Source organism: Tarenaya hassleriana, unplaced genomic scaffold (assembly GCF_000463585.1).
Source record: "Tarenaya hassleriana unplaced genomic scaffold, ASM46358v1 Cleome19, whole genome shotgun sequence".
NCBI lineage: Eukaryota > Viridiplantae > Streptophyta > Magnoliopsida > Brassicales > Cleomaceae > Tarenaya > Tarenaya hassleriana.
The window spans coordinates 503,939-520,662 of record NW_010965304.1 but is presented as its reverse complement, the minus strand read 5'-3'; the positions used below and the strand labels follow the sequence as shown (position 1 = coordinate 520,662).

The 16,724-nt window shown below is 37.4% G+C and overlaps 4 protein-coding genes and 1 long non-coding RNA gene across 7 annotated transcripts; 4 read left to right on the top strand and 1 right to left on the bottom strand.

Moving 5' to 3' along the window:
* Nucleotides 1-299: 299 nt before the first annotated feature.
* Nucleotides 300-1,879, top strand: LOC104810823 (protein FAM133-like). 2 transcript variants are annotated; one of them, XM_010537255.1, is made up of 4 exons: nucleotides 300-1,037; nucleotides 1,342-1,402; nucleotides 1,557-1,619; nucleotides 1,787-1,879. In XM_010537255.1, the coding sequence occupies exons 1-2, from the start codon at nucleotides 414-416 to the stop codon at nucleotides 1,381-1,383; spliced, it is 666 nt and encodes a 221-aa protein (XP_010535557.1). In that variant the 5' UTR covers nucleotides 300-413; the 3' UTR covers nucleotides 1,384-1,402; nucleotides 1,557-1,619; nucleotides 1,787-1,879. The 2 variants fall into 2 exon arrangements, with proteins under 2 accessions (XP_010535557.1, XP_010535558.1); XM_010537256.1 differs by having other exon boundaries at nucleotides 1,759-1,851.
* Nucleotides 1,682-4,146, bottom strand: LOC104810824 (laccase-17). Its single transcript, XM_010537257.1, has 6 exons — nucleotides 4,028-4,146; nucleotides 3,774-3,925; nucleotides 3,405-3,649; nucleotides 3,179-3,307; nucleotides 2,111-3,091; nucleotides 1,682-1,990 (listed from the first exon to the last, which is right to left on the bottom strand). Exons 1-6 carry the CDS (start codon nucleotides 4,130-4,132, stop codon nucleotides 1,860-1,862), a joined length of 1,743 nt encoding a protein of 580 aa, XP_010535559.1. The 5' UTR covers nucleotides 4,133-4,146; the 3' UTR covers nucleotides 1,682-1,859.
* Nucleotides 2,965-5,092, top strand: LOC104810825. The gene is made up of 5 exons (XR_771341.1): nucleotides 2,965-3,053; nucleotides 3,605-3,681; nucleotides 3,777-3,974; nucleotides 4,063-4,146; nucleotides 4,607-5,092. It is a non-coding gene; the product is annotated as an uncharacterized LOC104810825 (long non-coding RNA).
* A 2,453-nt stretch (nucleotides 5,093-7,545) lies between these two features.
* Nucleotides 7,546-12,261, top strand: LOC104810821. 2 transcript variants are annotated; one of them, XM_010537254.2, is made up of 3 exons: nucleotides 7,546-7,884; nucleotides 8,072-11,925; nucleotides 12,024-12,261. In XM_010537254.2, the coding sequence occupies exon 2, from the start codon at nucleotides 8,120-8,122 to the stop codon at nucleotides 11,897-11,899; it is 3,780 nt and encodes a 1,259-aa protein (XP_010535556.1). In that variant the 5' UTR covers nucleotides 7,546-7,884; nucleotides 8,072-8,119; the 3' UTR covers nucleotides 11,900-11,925; nucleotides 12,024-12,261. The 2 variants fall into 2 exon arrangements, with proteins under 2 accessions (XP_010535556.1, XP_010535555.1); XM_010537253.2 differs by having other exon boundaries at nucleotides 8,025-11,925.
* Nucleotides 11,903-13,396, top strand: LOC104811283. Its single transcript, XM_010537945.1, has 3 exons — nucleotides 11,903-11,925; nucleotides 12,024-12,040; nucleotides 13,023-13,396. The coding sequence occupies exons 1-3, from the start codon at nucleotides 11,903-11,905 to the stop codon at nucleotides 13,394-13,396; spliced, it is 414 nt and encodes a 137-aa protein (XP_010536247.1).
* The last annotated feature ends 3,328 nt before the right edge of the window (nucleotides 13,397-16,724 follow it).

Below are 16,724 nucleotides of genomic sequence, written 5' to 3'. Positions count from 1 at the left end.
ATAATAAAGCGTACACCAACAGATCCTCTATAACCTCGTTGCTGATTTCCAAAAACAAAATTATATTCATAAAATACATCCAAACAAAAGTTTCACCTTTTGGAGAAAAAAAAAGTTCGATTTTTTCAAAATCTAAACTTTATTTATAAGAGGTATTCTCGTTTTTTTTTTCTCACAATGTATCAAAATTAAAGCTTTTTTTTTTTATAAGAGGTGTTATCATTTACTTTGCACTAACAAAAAAAAATCAAAATTGAAGTTTTTACAATAATTTTTTTATATATAAATATGATCTGGTTTCTAGTTTCTCTTTTTCGGGAATAAGTGGGTCTACGACTGTATGTAACCCTAAGACCCTTTGAAAAATCTCTAAATCGTTTGCCTTTTGGGCGCGAAGATCTGTGAGACATCCGATGAAGACGGTGACCGGAAGAGTCATCAGCGCTGAGCCCATCTCCGTCGCCAAAGCGGCGTCGATTCTCTCCAGGTTCGCTTCCTCCGAGCATGGCGCGACGCAAGCCGTAAGCGCGTACCTCCGACGCGCCTCCGCGGCCTTCAACGAGCTGAAGTGTCTTCACAGGGACCTTAAAACTTCGACCTTGAACAAGAAGAAACCTAGATCCGATGCTACGCTGGAGCGCAACCGGACCCATGAATCTGGCGAACCGGGTCGATCCGGCGAGGTGAAGAAGAAGCATAAGAAGAAGGAGAACGAGAGTGGAAAAGTTGGTGAATTCGTTGAAAACGGTGGGGAAATTGGTGGAAGCGAAAGTGAGACCGTGAGGGAGGGGGAGCCGGGTCATGAACGAGTACAGGTGAGTCAAGGACCGAGTCAGGATGGAGAGAGTGAGAGGAAGGAGGGCAAGAAGAAGAAGAAGAAGAAAAACAGAGAGCATGATGAAAATGTTGGTGATGGAGAAGTAACAACGAAAGTTAAATCAGAAGACAATCATAGGAAGGAGGAGAAAAATAAGAAGAAGAGGAAGAGTGATGGAGAAATGGGATCTGAAGAGAAGAAGAACAAAAAGAAGAAAAAGGTGAAGGATTAGATAGTTGAATTTGGTTGCTTTTTGCGATTGTAGTTGTAGATGTTTTAGAAGTTTTCCGAATTCTGGGTGTAGCTAAAGGTTTTTACTCTGGAAATTTCGTGATAGGAAAGTGTTGATTATGAGTATCTCTCTATGATACTTGCCAAGTCATATCATCTGCAATGGAGTTTTTGTTGTTTTGGTAATTGCTGTACTTGGAGGATTTTTCAACGTGAAAGTTTCAAGTGTTTAGATTTTGATTGAAGATGAACACTTTATAACTGTGGAGAAAGTCTCTATGATTTTCTTTTAGGCAAGTGAAGCAAGAGAGCTATTCAACAAAGAAGAATTCTGACATCCTCTGCAGCTAGCAGGTAACTAATTATGCATGGTTCTCTTATGCTTAGTGGCGTACATTTTTAGAAATGGACAGAGCAAAGATACAGCCCGTGACTGATTGGTCAAGGAAACATCATTAAACTCAAATTATGGCATTGACAAAGGCTGAGTCTGTTAAATTTTTCTTAGGTTTTTGGAAGTTGGGAGAACTCAAGCTTTGGACAGTGATGCAGATGGTACTCTTGAGTCGAGGTGTGCTATCGCTACAATGTTGTTTAGATTTACATGTAATTGATTATTTCTTGTTACATATATTAAACAACAAAACAATTTTACTTTTAACACAAACTGGCCTCATGTACAAACCAACAAAACAACTTATTTAACACAGAATGACCTCATGTCAAATTGATGAGCAGCCGAAGAATCTGAAAAATCTTGAATTCGGGAAAAAGAAAACGAACAAGAATTCTTGGAGAAGGAAGATAGTTTTCAGCATTTTGGCAAATCTGCCGGGGGAGGAAGAAGCTTCTGGTTAGACTTGTCTCCATCTAAAACTAGCCAAGCCATCTTCAAACCCCAACTGGTATGTACTTCCAAGTGACAGTGCATGAACCACACTCCTGTCAAATTCCAGTTCGTTTATAATTTCCATATCCCATGTTATAAACATACACACATATAGATAAGATATGCTAAAGCATAATGCGCAGTGTTTGATCTTTTTTAAAAAAAAAACTAACCTGGGTTATCTGCAAGGAATCGAATAGCCACCCAACCACCAGATGGCACTCCGACTGTGTTCCTCTCTATCGGGTCGACAACATTGAAGTTTTTCGGGTCCTTTTTGGGGTTGAAATTCCCAAATCCTTGCCCGACAACGAAGAAGTTAAATCCATGAAGATGAAGGGGATGACTCTCAAGACCAAGAATGCTAGTGTCTTGCATCACCAGCTCCACACTGGTATTGAAGGGTAGAACCAGCAACTTTGTCCCATTACTAACCATGGTGTTATTTGGTGGATTGCCTGTGTAGTTAAATGGGAAGAGGGGGTCAAAGGGAAAATCTGTTCTGTATACTCCATTTGACCGGCCAAAATAGTGAGATTGGAGAAGAGCTGCTGTGGGCATTGTGAAGGAGATATTGTTGATGGAGGCTGCAAACATGGTGCCATTAGGCCCTTGGCATGTCTGGTTTTTCGTGCTGCATGGGTTAGTTCCCAGTCCTACCGTGAAGAAGAACTTCTGATCGACCTCTTTAGGCACGTTTGCCGGATATTTCTTGCTGTCAAGGCTCCGCAACTGGTTGACGAATTTGGTGGCAAAGTTTGTGTCGTTTAGAGCAGGAAGAACCGGTTTGAAGAGTGGAAGGTTCTTGATAGAGGTTTTTGAGTGAATCGCTTTGGCGTTTCTAGGTTGTTCATACTCTAATATGCCTGCAACAGTAGAGTTATCAAAGGTGCCTTGACCTGTAACATATGGCCTAGCAGTCATCAAGAAGGTGGCACTCGGGTATTTAGGTTTAGTTTTCAGAAGAACATTTGTGGTCTGGCCAGGGGCAATTAAGATGGTGTCGGTCTCGAATGGCTTGACATAGATTGCATCAGCCTCAACAACTGTTACTGTGTGGTTTGCGATGCTGAAGAAGAGCTCGTCGTTCAGTGCAGCGTTAATTAGCCGTAAAAGGTATGTTTTTCCAGGTCTCACTCTGAGTTTGAATGTGTCTGTTTATGCCAAAGAACACATATCAGGTAATCGTATTCAATCAAATCGAATTTAGAGGTTGGAAACTATAATCACTGGCATGGTACCTTTAGCTGAGCAGTTGTATAATGGACCAGGAAGACCATTGATTGTGTAAGCATCTGAAACATTAGGGCCACCTCCTGTTTGGAGTGCCTGGTTAATGATTGCCTCGGGGTCTGCATTGAACCACTCCCCTGAAATTTGACCGATAATTAATTTTGTTAATGAATGTTCTCGTCTTGTAATCTCTTATGTTGTCACATGATGTTCTTAACTCATTGCTCTCCTTACCAAAGATCATTGGAACTTCTTTATAAGGTTTTTCAAACGGGTAAGGAACACCGTATTTGGGAAGAATGATGATTGGACCGTACAATGTAGATCTTAACCAAGAAATGTGAGCATGGTACCAAAGTGTGCCTCTCTGTCCAACAACGGTGTAGTTGTAGACATAGCTCTGTCCTGTCTGAATAGGACACTGTGTTATGTAGGCTGGTCCATCAGCCCAACCAGAACGCAGCTGCCTGATCCCGTGCCTGATTTCCCACCACAAATCGAAAAAATCACTGTTAGTCATTGCCTTTCTCTCCATTGTTATTGTGCATTAATTCGGGGTTATATTATATTACTGGTATGATATAGCTTTGCACATCTTATTACCAGTGCATGGAGATATTGTTTGGAACATGGTTCATGACTTTTATCAGAAGGCGGTCGCCTTCTCTTGCCACAAGCCGAGGCCCTGGGAACTGCCCATTGACTGAAACAATGCTCCTCGTGTGGCAAAGGCGTGTCACATTTTGCATTTTGATCTACATTAAGAAACATCCATTTGTTTATTTGCACACTTCTGCATAAAGTGTAATCAAGTCCTCATACTTCTACATAAAAAAAGTAAATCAAGTTACACATACTTCGAGCTTATAATGTCTTGTGATTCCAAATGCAGGCCGAGGAAGAACTATGAGAATGCAAGCAAACGCGTAGAAGAAGAGCTGAGACGCTGTGGAAACCGCCATTCCTCAATGAACAGGTGATTATTAATTTATTACTGAAACATTCACCTGTTCTTTTTCCCTCCCTTGTGGATGGGTTGATGGGTTTCGTACCAAAGTGTAATAATATATAGGAAGGAGATTAGGTCTTTGCTTGAAACATGCGGTAGAAAAATATTAGAATTATAATTGAAAAAGATGGAAAATAATTGGTGGAAAAGCTCATCGCTTGTATGGAAACTCTGATATTGACCTGTTGTTAGACCATGAACAGCTAAAGAGTGGTGTCAAAGATAATCCAAACACTTTGACCCCTTTTTCCTTTTCAAGACAAGACTAAGGTTCAAGAAAGAGCTTGTTTTAGTTCATAGTTCGGTTTCCTGTTTCACTTCTACTTAACTTCGGTTAAAATCCATGTTTTGTAAGTCATTGATTTCTGCTTGACAAGTCAGCGAAAATATTTTATAATTAAGGGATGATTACTTTCATTTGTTTCAGGTGGGTACTTTGTTTTATAATGGAACAATATATGGATTGCTTGGGGATGAAGCAATAAAAGAGAGAGGGTAGCTATCAGAGAAGGTCAAATTAGGGTTAAAACATCAAATCCGTTTCATGGAGATGACGAACAGTGGGGAAACCTCAATGGACGCCGGTTTTTCCCCAAGCAAATGACCTAACTCCTCCGTATCCTTGCTCACAAAGGCATGCCATTTTTATTAGTCTACAATCTCTATCTATGTGTGCATGCATGTATTATGTATATGTATGTATACATGCTGCATACGTGTGTATTTGTCTGCATGTATGTATGTAAATATGTATGCACTTGCGTATGTTTGTGCGTGTGTGCATGCATGTGTATGTGTATGTGTATGTGTGTATGTATACACATATGTAGATGATGTATGTATGTATACATGTCGGATGGACATGTATAATAATGGAAACACAAGTTGACGTCGCAAGTAGATTGAAATATGACTAGTAATCTTATCATTATCAGTCTTAACAATATTTAGTTGGTAGTTCACTCTCCATAAATAGTGCATATCATTTCTGTATATAACTGGACATATTTTGCTAATATTTGATTCATCTTCAAGATTCATTCGAAACACACGCACACATACACGTGTGCATGTACTATGGCATAATGTGCATGATATATAATATACATATATACACTATAAGCATATAAAGAGAAGTTTGATTAGAATGGAGGGAAGAATGGTGCATCATTCTTCTTGTTCACAATGTAGTTGTACCAACCTTTGATTTGTACTTCAAAGATATTGTGTATGCTTGTATGTATACACTTATACGTACACTATACGTATGTACGGGTGTAGAAAGTTACTGCCCACCTTTACATTGATGCGTATTACTTCTTAATATATAATATCAACGTCAGCAAATTAACGTGAACAAAAATGTAACATCACACGCATTGCCAAGGAAGAAAATCATAACGCGTACGCGTCGATGTAGGGATGTGCCCTTTTATATATGTGGATATTCTAGAACTATGATTAGTCAAAATAATTTTTATATATATAATAATTCTTTTAGGATCTTATTATCACTACACTACGTTACCCGCATCTATATCTTTGTAGATGTGATATATATATACACACACACACAATGTAATTCTTTTGAAATCTTAATATCAATACATTACCAAAATCATAATATTTATTAATATACAATACAGATTCTAAATAATCGTATTATAGGTGGTTTTTGATCGGAGATTTTGGAGTTATTTGGATATGAACATTTTTAGGTAAACATATTGAAATCCAATCTTATATCATTGCTTCATATCTCCAAAATATATTTGGATATTTTTCGCATATAAAACGAATACATTTTTTTTTTATGGTTTTAGTTCAAAATTGTCATTTTCGATTAAAAACACATGAATGTTTTGAATTCATCAAACGAATTTTATCTTCATATTTATAACAGTAAAATAACATTATGATATTTCAGTGTCCATAAATTACAAAAGTTGTATCCAAATTCGGTTAACGATAACCAACCTTATGAAATCAAAATTCAAAAGTAGATCTTTTAGACATTTTATTTTCGGATATATAACCTAAGGAAAATCCAACAAAAATCGGTTAATGAAAAGGACCGTCATGTGACAAATATTCAGTTCGTGTATCATCATATAGTTTCATTAAATGCCAAAGATATTCTGAATTTTTTTTTTTTAAATTTGTCTCATTCCTTTGTTCTTCTTTTGTCTCTTTCCGGTTTTGTACATCCCAATTTAATGCCTACACGTACCACTTTGCTTAATAATTTGGACATTTCATGAACTTCATGATCATATTACCTACCCCACTAACATATCATAAAATACCCAAATCACAATATATATATATATATATATATATAGTTATATTTTCATACATTCACAATCATCTAATTAAAAATATAAACATTTCATCATCGAATGTCGAATTTTGCCGTTTCCATAAGAAGGAAAAAAAAAACCCTTGGCTATAAGGATAAGCTCTATTTTCATAGGTTAATCCTAATATATGATTTCACCGTAGTGATAATTAGATTTAACGACTCATTCGTTAGGAGAAATGTATTTGACATCGTATAACATATATATAAAAAAAATTAGGCTCCTTTTGGCATTAAAAGAAAAATATCCAAAAAATATCACTATTTAAAAAGCATATTTAAAACTTTGATAATTTACAAATCCAAAACAGTCTATATTCAAAACATCTATGATTTTATTGTTTTATCTATTTCCAATTCTATTTAAAAATATATTTTAAATATTATTTTTTTCTTATATATATATATATATATTAAAATTGTTTTTTAAATATGTTGTAAGAATTTTATTAATGGGCCTAATAAAAGCCCATTCCTTTTTCGCAGCCCAACGGCATATGCATAGCAGCCGTGGCGGCCACGTCAGCATCCGGTCCGTCGCCGTCCGCCGCCTCCGTCGTTTGGTATGAGGAGCAATAGGAAGCTCTTTCCTTAAATATCCAAATTTAACCGATTATATATATATATATATATATGACTGTATCTGTACAGCGAAAACAAACCTTATATATGTACGTAACGTAATGTTATTTTATATTTTTAAATTATTTTCCATATTAAATATTCTGTGTTGTATTCAATTGGAATAATCGTATCGTATAGATATATGTTAATGTACATATCTCCCATGCATTAGTTGACGAGAGATTAACAGAATCAAGCCGTACGTTCATTTAGAATTTACATATGCATGGCCAATTTTTTGTGACTCCACCAAAACGACGACGTACTCAAAAGGGAGAGCGTGGGACCCATGACACGTGGACCTAAATGGGCATCTCTCTCGTCGATCGTCCTTCTCCCAGCGACGACTCGCTCCGAGTCGACTCATATGGACTCACTGAGTCGCTTCGTCTCTCCCCACTCGTCGCTTTCCCCGACAACCCTTTTTTTTTTCCAAAAATTCAACCGTCTTCTTCTTCCTCCTGTGCCCCTCTCTCTCTGGGGCTGTCCTTTTTCGTCTTTTCACATATCAGCCTGTAATCCGACGGCTCTGCTTCCGTCCACGTCATCTTCGTCTTCTCCAACCCTCGAATCCTCTCTTTCATCTATAGTTCCTCGAGTTATTTATACGGTTTTCTCTCTAGGGTTTCCTTTGGAGTAAACTTTTCTTCTGGACCTGTTGAATTTTGCGGCAGCAGATGCTTCGGAGCTCCAATTTGTTCGATCTCTGGGGAAACATTGAGGTATTTTGATTATCTGATTGATCAAATCTTCTAATTTGGTTGAAATGGATACTGACGGGTAACGACACTATGTACTGGTTTTGATGGAATTCTGAAATTTTGCTCTCTGGGTTTGTGTTTTTGTGCTTCTTATGTGTTAGGGTTACCGTTTCCGTCGATGAAAATTCGTTAGTTTTGATAAATAAAGGTCGCTACCTAGTTTGGGGAGTGAGTCGGTGCTTTATGCGTATGCGGGATGGCGATTGAGAAGAGCAAGGTCAAGCTCTCTAGGTTTGATCCAGAGTTCTCTCACGGCAGTGGTGAAACCATGTCAAGTGATGAAGGAGAGCTCCTTCAACGTAGAATCTCGGCGGCTACTGTCGATTCTGAGTATGAGGTTGATGATGAAGAAGATGATGACTTTGATGATGCTGATTCTGGAGCAGGTTCTGATGATTTTGATTTGCTCGAATTGGCGGAAACTGGGGCCGAGTTCTGCCAGGTGGGAAACGTAACGTGTAGCATTCCTTTCGAGCTATATGATCTCTCAGGTCTCGAATATATATTATCGGTTGAAGTGTGGAACGAGTGTCTATCTGAGGAGGAGAGGCTTTGTCTCTCAAAGCATCTACCCGATATGGATCACCTCACGTTTATGCGCACTTTGAAGGAGCTTTTCGAGGGTTGTAATTTCCACTTTGGCAGCCCTATCAAGAAACTGTTTGACATGTTGAAGGGCGGTCAATGCGAGCCAAGAAACGCCCTTTACCTAGAGAGTCGTAACCTATTCATGAGGACCGAGCATTATCATAAGCTTAGGAAGTATCACAATGATTTGGTCGTGAATCTTTGTCAGATAAGGGATTCTTGGGCGAACTGTAAAGGGTACAGCGTTGATGAGAAGCTCCGGGTTTTGAATATCGTAAAAAGCCAAAAGAATCTAATGTGTGAGAAAATGGAGGATTTTGAGGTGGATTCCTCGGAAAAGGAAGAACGGTTTAATGCAGCGTGGGGGAGAAAGGTGAAAGATAGGAAGTCTGCACTGAACAAATTGAACCGTCGTTCTGCGTACGGTGTTGAACCTGAGTTCGAGTTGGCTTCTCGGTGGCAATCTATGGCTTTAGAACAGAATAGATATGGCAGACTGAATTCAAAAGGCATATCAAAGAGAGCAAGTTCAAAGTTTACTGGTGCGAACTCAGGTCCACACAGCACATTGTCACTTCTTCATAGGCCGAGGTATGGTACGGGGTTGGGTTTTGGGTCAGAAGATCGTATGCCAGTCGATGATGGTGATGATGACGCTGATGATAATGATGATGATGATGGTGATGATCCGGTCTTTGGAATGGGTTCAAGGCATGATCACGATATCACTATCACCGGAAATTCTGGATTCTCGAGACTGGGAAAGAAACCCAACTTTTCCAGAGATAGAGAATCGGGCTCTAAACACGTAACGATGGGTCCATCATATGCATCAAAGCAGCTTCAAGGTAAATATGCTGACAGTAGTAAGCCTCGTGCATTTGTAAATCAGATGAAGCCCCTAAGAGAACATTTCCTTCAGCCCCCTTTGAAAGGAAGCCTAGCAGATCTTCGTGCTGACTTATATCGGTATGGCAAGAACCATGGAGATGGCTTTTCTGTTGATCCCACCTTTATATCTGATGATTGGAATGGTAGAAGCAAGAAACATAAGTCTAATAGGGAGTCACCCGAAATTAGATTATCTTACAGAGCTTCCCTGCAACAGATGAATGAAAGGTTCTTGAATTCGGATTTGGGCGAGAATCCGGCACAGGAGAAGATTAGGGTGAATGTGATACCGAATGGAAGACATAGTGGGTCAGCATCATATAGAGATAGCAGAATGTTCATGGGAAATGATGATACAGAATCAGATTCATTTGAGGAATACGATGACGGGGAAGAAAGAAATCCCTCAATGTTGAATGAATCAGCTGTCCCAGGTGGTAGAATGAATAGTTCTCGATTACACATACTCAAAGCCGGGAGAGATGGTAAAAAGGGCAAACTCGGGAAGAAAGATATGGATGAAAACGAATGGGCACGTAATGGAAGGGGTGCTTACTCCAAGCATATAACCACGCCAGAGGAACACATCTATACACCAGGGGGCAAAAAGCATTCTTTCAAGGTGAAACAGAAGGGTAAGATCTGTGAAAGCGGTCCCTTAAATAACATTGCAAGCCAAGATTTTGGAGATGACCAGGTCTCGGGCTTGGGTAAGTTGAAGGAAAAAGATGTCAAGAATAGCCAACAACGGGAGGAATTGACTGCCCGGTTGCAAAAACCATCGGCAAAGCTAAATTTGGCCGAGAGAAAGAGAAAAGGCTTTGATGAGGATGACGACCACGATTCAGAGGCCGTGCTATTTGGGCCCTGCAGCTCTGTCTCAAAGAAGAGAAGGACGAGAGAACGTTTTATGGAGGCGGAGGGGAGGGACGACAATGGTGATCCGCAACCTGTTGATGGTTTTACTTCCTCGAAAAGAAAGGGAAAAATGAAAATGGAGGCTAATGCTGGTTCCCCTAATAGAGAAACTTCTGAAACTCCTAAAGCGATAGAAATGGAGGTTGAAACCAAGCCACAGAAGAAGCCATTTGTGTTGATCACACCGACAGTTCACACAGGATTCTCTTTCTCTATCATCCATCTTCTCACGGCAGTGCGTATGGCAATGTTAAGTCCACGTCCCGAGGAAGATTCATTACCGAGAGCAGAGCAAGAAACCGGTGATAATGGGATTCCCTTATCCAAGGATGCGGATTCAGAGCGGAAAGGGGATATGATGCCGTCCCTCACGGTGCAGGAGATTGTTAGCCGTGTGAGATCAAACCCTGGAGATCCTTCCATCCTCGAGACACAAGAGCCACTTCAAGATTTGGTTAGAGGGGTTCTCAAGATCTTTTCATCGAAAACTTCGCCTTTAGGGGCGAAAGGCTGGAAACCACTTGTAGCATATGAAAAACCCACGAAAAGCTGGAGTTGGATTGGCCCCTTTCCTCGTACAGCTTCGTCATCCGATCAAGAGAATGCCGAGGAGGTAACGTCGCCCGAAGCTTGGGGTCTTCCGCAAAAGTTGGTCGTCAAGTTGGTTGATTCTTTCGCAAACTGGCTGAAAAATGGCCAGGAAACACTTCAGCAAATAGGAAGTCTTCCCGAGCCGCCATTGTCGCTTATGCAGTGTAATCTCGATGAGAAAGAAAGGTTCAAAGACCTGAGAGCCCAGAAGAGCCTGAGTACTATAACCCCAAGTTCCGAAGAAGCAAGAGCTTATTTCCGCCGGGAGGAATTTCTCAGGTACTCTATTCCCGACAGAGCCTTTGCTTACACAGCCGCCGATGGCAAAAAATCGATCGTCGCTCCTCTGAGAAGAGGTGGGGGCAAACCCACCTCGAAAGCTCGGGACCATTTCATGCTGAAACGTGACAGACCGCCACACGTAACCATTCTCTGTCTTGTCCGAGATGCAGCAGCCAGATTGCCCGGTAGTATCGGAACGAGAGCCGATGTCTGCACGCTGATAAGAGACTCTCAGTACATTGTGGAGGATGTGACGGATTCGCAAGTGAATCAAGTCGTGAGCGGGGCATTGGATCGATTGCACTACGAGCGCGATCCCTGCGTGCAATTCGACTCGGATCGGAAACTGTGGGTTTACCTCCACAGAGACAGAGAAGAGGAAGATTTCGAAGATGATGGAACCTCATCCACCAAGAAATGGAAGAGGCCGAAAAAGGAACAAGATCAAGCAGATCAGGGAGCGGTAACTGTGGCGTATAACGGGAACGAAGATCAATCCGGGTTTGAGTTGGGTTCGGATGTGAACCCTGAGGCCATCGCCGTGGATGAAGAAGACAAAGGAGCAGAGATTCTTTGTAATGAAGAAGCTGAGAATAACACACAGGGAGACGAGGCAACAGGATGGACGACAGTTGATTCAAATCCAGTCGAAGATAACACGTTTCTCTGCCAAGAAAATTCAGCAGATGACAATTTTGATGATTGAAACATGATCAAACTTCATCATTCCAGGTAGCTTTTATAATTCCCTTTTCAGATCCTCTGTTTGTGTTTGTGTCCTCTGTATGTATCATGGAATCGACTCTCGAATCCTTTCTTTCATTTTCCAGGACCGAAGACAAGAGGGGTTAGTTCAGCTCTTCAGTTGTCGGAATTGAAGCCCTTGAGAGTGGACAAGATTTGGATTTTTGTATAAACACAGATTTTTTTTTTTTTGGGTCTGAAACAGACAATGTTAAGGTAGGTTCTGGTCACTGTTAGGAAAGAAGATTCATACGTAAAAAAACATTCCTTATATTCTCATGCCCATGCAAATATTTAATCGTGAAGTTTAGACTATTTTGTTAATTTTAGGTATATTATTTTTTTATATCCCGGAGAAAATTTGCTATGTTTAGGAAAATAATATGGCTGTGGAGTTTTATCAAGGGATAATTAAACTATATATGATTAAAAAAACAAAATTAATATCCTAATAGTACACAAACTGACAAAAGCATAGAAAAGAAACAAGATATGATATTACAAAAGAACAAATCCTAAAGAATTCTTTAAGGAGGCCTATGGTCTGACCACTAATTACAATTATTTCCTTTTTTTGAAAATTTTGAATTAAAGAATGTGAAAATTTTACATCACAGCAAATTTTATATATTGTTATATTTTTATTTGATTTAATAGTTTATTATGTTAAATTTTGTATTAAAAAACTGAAATATAAGATATATATATATATATATATGTATATAGTGATCAATAAATAAAATGACAATAAAATTTATCTTTTGTAAGAGCCTATCTTGTTTTAGTCAGCGGTTCATACTTTATATGTGAAAATAAATAGATGAAATATAGGTAAACCCATGAATCGAGTTATTGGGCCCAATAGTAGGCCCATTGTAACTATGTCAAAGCCCATGGGGCAACACCCACCGGGGAAGATCCCCTTGTAATTGTATATCCCATCTAAATTAATCTTTTTTGTATTGAAACCATCTAAATTAATCTTCATTCCATCGCAAAAAAAAAAAAACATTTTAATCTTAATTACAACCGTTTTAGGGTATTCGTTAATTAATTAGCATCAAAGATGTAAACGTCGTGATTAGTTATCCATAAATTATTTATCCAAACATACATATACACATACACACACATACCGGTCTACGTCACGTGCGACCCTCCCAGGCTGTCGAAATCCGCACCGTTGGGTCAAAACACGTCGATAGAACTTCCCGGCGAAACCTCAGCCTCACCGGCGGCGGAGAAGAAGGTGTGGCGGCCGACAACGTGTGTGGGGACATTCTACGACGAGGCACATTTCACACGACAAGAGAGACCGTACGTATTGTACGATTCGGACAAAGATGATATGGAGTGTACGGACGCCTGCAAGATTCTTGTGTCGGACGATGGATTTTTTCGGTGGGACGAGGGGAAGAGAACCTGGGCGAAGATTTTTCCGATCATTTGGATTTCTTAATATATTAGGCCTTTGAATTTCCAGTTTATGCCGATGATTCGGTGAATTTTATCTCATTGGAAACAATATTTAAAGGCCACGTCATATTTTGTAGTGTTTTATCATTATCTATTCAACATCATCTTAGTTTTATTTTCTTAAACTGTCTGTCTATTAATTATTAATCTCTCTTTATCTGTCGAATATGAGATGGCGCGTGTGTGTGTGACATGAATTTCATATTTATATAAGCTTAGCTAGGTGGTCTAATTAATTTCCATACAAAACCAAGTTTCCTAAGAGTTTATAGCTATAATTATATATAGACAGAATATTTTTTTATGGTTAGCTTCTTTTATAATTTTTAGTAATGTTTTCACATTTTTTTTTGTAATTTATATTTTTTTTTACTTTACACCAATTTTATTGATAATGTGTATTCCATTTCCTCTTTTTTTTTTCTGGACATATATATTCAATGTAAATAAAATCAAGTGAAACTCTTCTCTCTATTGTTCATTTTAAGAGTTCCTCTAAGATCCATGTAATTGGAATATATTTTTGGTGAAATTATCCTACTAATTTAATTCTTGTTAATTAATATGTGTCTATAATTTAACGTCTATTGGAGTGTATCCTCCACATTCATTCATAATCAGCATAATTCTATAAACTCACATGGTAGATAAATTAATTAATGTTACTATAAATTTTAACACAATTTTTTTTTAAATAAGAGAAAGAAATGCAAATGGGAGAGGCTTATCTTAAAAGAGGGAGCATTTTTGCCACACCAACATTTCTTGTCACTATTGGTCAACTCTCCACATATTTTAAGTTCTTATATATATATATAATAATTGTTTCTAATTTTGATTTTGATATTTGACATTGATATTTTTGTATTTGAAACCGGTTGGTGCTTTTCAAATTCCTTTTGGGTTCCTCATTATAAGTTGGCTTCTCAATTCATTTATGTGAAAATGTTAATTAGCATATATATGATACACTATACTAGAGTCACTAACATTTTTGTTTTCCTTCGAAATTTATATGGATTACTTTACACTCCATTTTAATAATCAATTTATATAGATATTAAGTACAAATTAATCTGTTGTAATCATTCATTAAATATCTATCCAAATCCATAATCTATACATGGAGATGCAGTTGTCTTTTTATTCTTGCCACAGAATATATATATATATATATCGATTAATTCGGTGTTTATAAGTGGCAGGTATATATGTTGCTTTGATAATATCCGACTAATGCAAACCTCCTTGTGATGAATGTGAAATATGAAAATGACAGAGTTATTGACCTATAATTAAACCCTAGAGAGAGTGTATGCACGTGTATATACATACACACACATACATATATATATGTATAGTGGGGAAACAAGCTCATGATACATATATGCATATGGATAGTGGGGAAACTATTCATGAGCTTGTTGACCTCTTTTTGAGAAGATTGGAGACATAAGCATCGAACACATACATACATACATACATACATACATACATACATACATACATACATACATACATACATACATACATACATGCATGCATGCATACATACATACATACATACATACATACATACATACATACATACATACATACATACATACATACATACATACATACATACATACATACATACATACATACATACATACATACATACATACATACATACATACATACATACATACATACATACATACATACATACATACATACATACATACATACATACATACATACATACATACATACATACATACATACATACATACATACATACATACATACATACATACATACATACATACATACATACATACATACATACATACATACATACATACATACATACAAAAAAAAAGCCTTAAGATTACATAAAATTTTCAATTAAGGGGGTCACTAAGAAGAAAAACATATGCAATATCTCACCATCTTTCACTTGTCATAAAACCCATAACTTATGTACAATGGACAAGTGGCCCCCACCTTCTCGTTTCTTCTCATCACACTCGCATCACACTTATGCACTAAAATGCCTACATTTTATGCTACTACTATCATTGCCTACCTTTAGGCATACGGAATATTTGGCATGAAATTTTCACATGAAAAATAATAAATATCATATATTAAATTATGAGAAAATTCCAAGATTTTAGATTGTCAAACTTTATAAAAAAAATACACTCTAATACAAGAGAGAATACATATGTTTATTTGGATACGGATTCTTTCATGTTATTAATTTTTGATGCGTTATAATGAATTCTATTTTTATTGAGAATAATACGGAAATTACCGTATCTAAAACTATATATATTCGAACAAAATTAATCACATCTAGAAAACAATATTCTTTTTTTTTAAAATATTTTTCTGATTTGTGTCAATTATTAGAAGCAGTTGACACGGACTGCAAAAAAAAAATACACTTTTTTTTTCTTATTGGAAGAAATAATTACTATAGTGGGTTATGTGAATGAAGATGGTTCTTGCCAAAGTATACAACCAATAACATTTGCACCAAAGAAACAATTTTTTTACAAAAAATAAAATAAATAGAAACTTAAATGTAAGTAATTTATTTTATTTTCCATTGGTTGCTTTGAGTGTCAAGCTAGTTATGGACCAACCATTGAATGAAACGTTTAGGTTTTGGTACATTACAAGAAGAAGAAGAAGAAGAAGAAAAGTCTTCACTGCCATCAATACTCTTTTGCAGAGATTCTTTGCCTTGAGCAACTTGTGTCCGAAATTCCTTCATTGGATGCACATATGTGCGTTGATTTCTCTAACTCCATCTACTGTAAGAACCTCAATCGTATGTCATCAATATCATTCTCAAACAACTTCTCATGATCTCTCTCTCTCTCTCTCTCTCTCTCTCTCTCTATCTCTCTCTTTGTTAATTGCGGTTTGGACAATAATGTTGTTGTTGTTTTATGTCAAAACTTGTTGTATGATTTCTATTAATTAACAGATAGGATGATAACATATAGTTTGATTTTCTTTGATAGATATGAAATTAGTTTATATTTTGTTGAAAAAAAAAAGAACTTCTTAAACTAAGTAATTGATAACATCTTCTAATCCAACCCTTTTATATATATATATATATATAAGATATGTGTATATATGTATATGTTCATCTTAGTACATGTAAGATGACAAAAAATGTGTTAGAAGTGAAGTGATTCGAATGGACCTTTGTACTAGTTCATGAAGTTATCTTCTTGAGGTCCCCCCCCCTCCCTTGTCTAAATTTACAGAAGTTGGCCATCTTTTTTTTTTTTTTTTTCATTATTATA

What these genes read in the sequence shown, in the direction of transcription:
- LOC104810821 (XM_010537254.2), top strand. Translation starts at nt 8,120, where the DNA reads ATGGCGATTGAGAAGAGCAAGGTCAAGCTCTCTAGGTTTGATCCAGAG.
- LOC104810824 (XM_010537257.1), bottom strand. Translation starts at nt 4,132, where the DNA reads ATGGCGGTTTCCACAGCGTCTCAGCTCTTCTTCTACGCGTTTGCTTGC. An exon ending in AGAAGTTCCAATGATCTTTG is followed by an intron (nt 3,308 to 3,404) that starts GTAAGGAGAGCA and finishes GTCAAATTTCAG; the next exon opens with GGGAGTGGTTCAATGCAGAC. An exon ending in ATTCCTTGCAGATAACCCAG is followed by an intron (nt 1,991 to 2,110) that starts GTTAGTTTTTTT and finishes GGAATTTGACAG; the next exon opens with GAGTGTGGTTCATGCACTGT.
- LOC104810823 (XM_010537255.1), top strand. Translation starts at nt 414, where the DNA reads ATGAAGACGGTGACCGGAAGAGTCATCAGCGCTGAGCCCATCTCCGTC. An exon ending in AGAACAAAAAGAAGAAAAAG is followed by an intron (nt 1,038 to 1,341) that starts GTGAAGGATTAG and finishes ATTTTCTTTTAG; the next exon opens with GCAAGTGAAGCAAGAGAGCT.
- LOC104811283 (XM_010537945.1), top strand. Translation starts at nt 11,903, where the DNA reads ATGATCAAACTTCATCATTCCAG.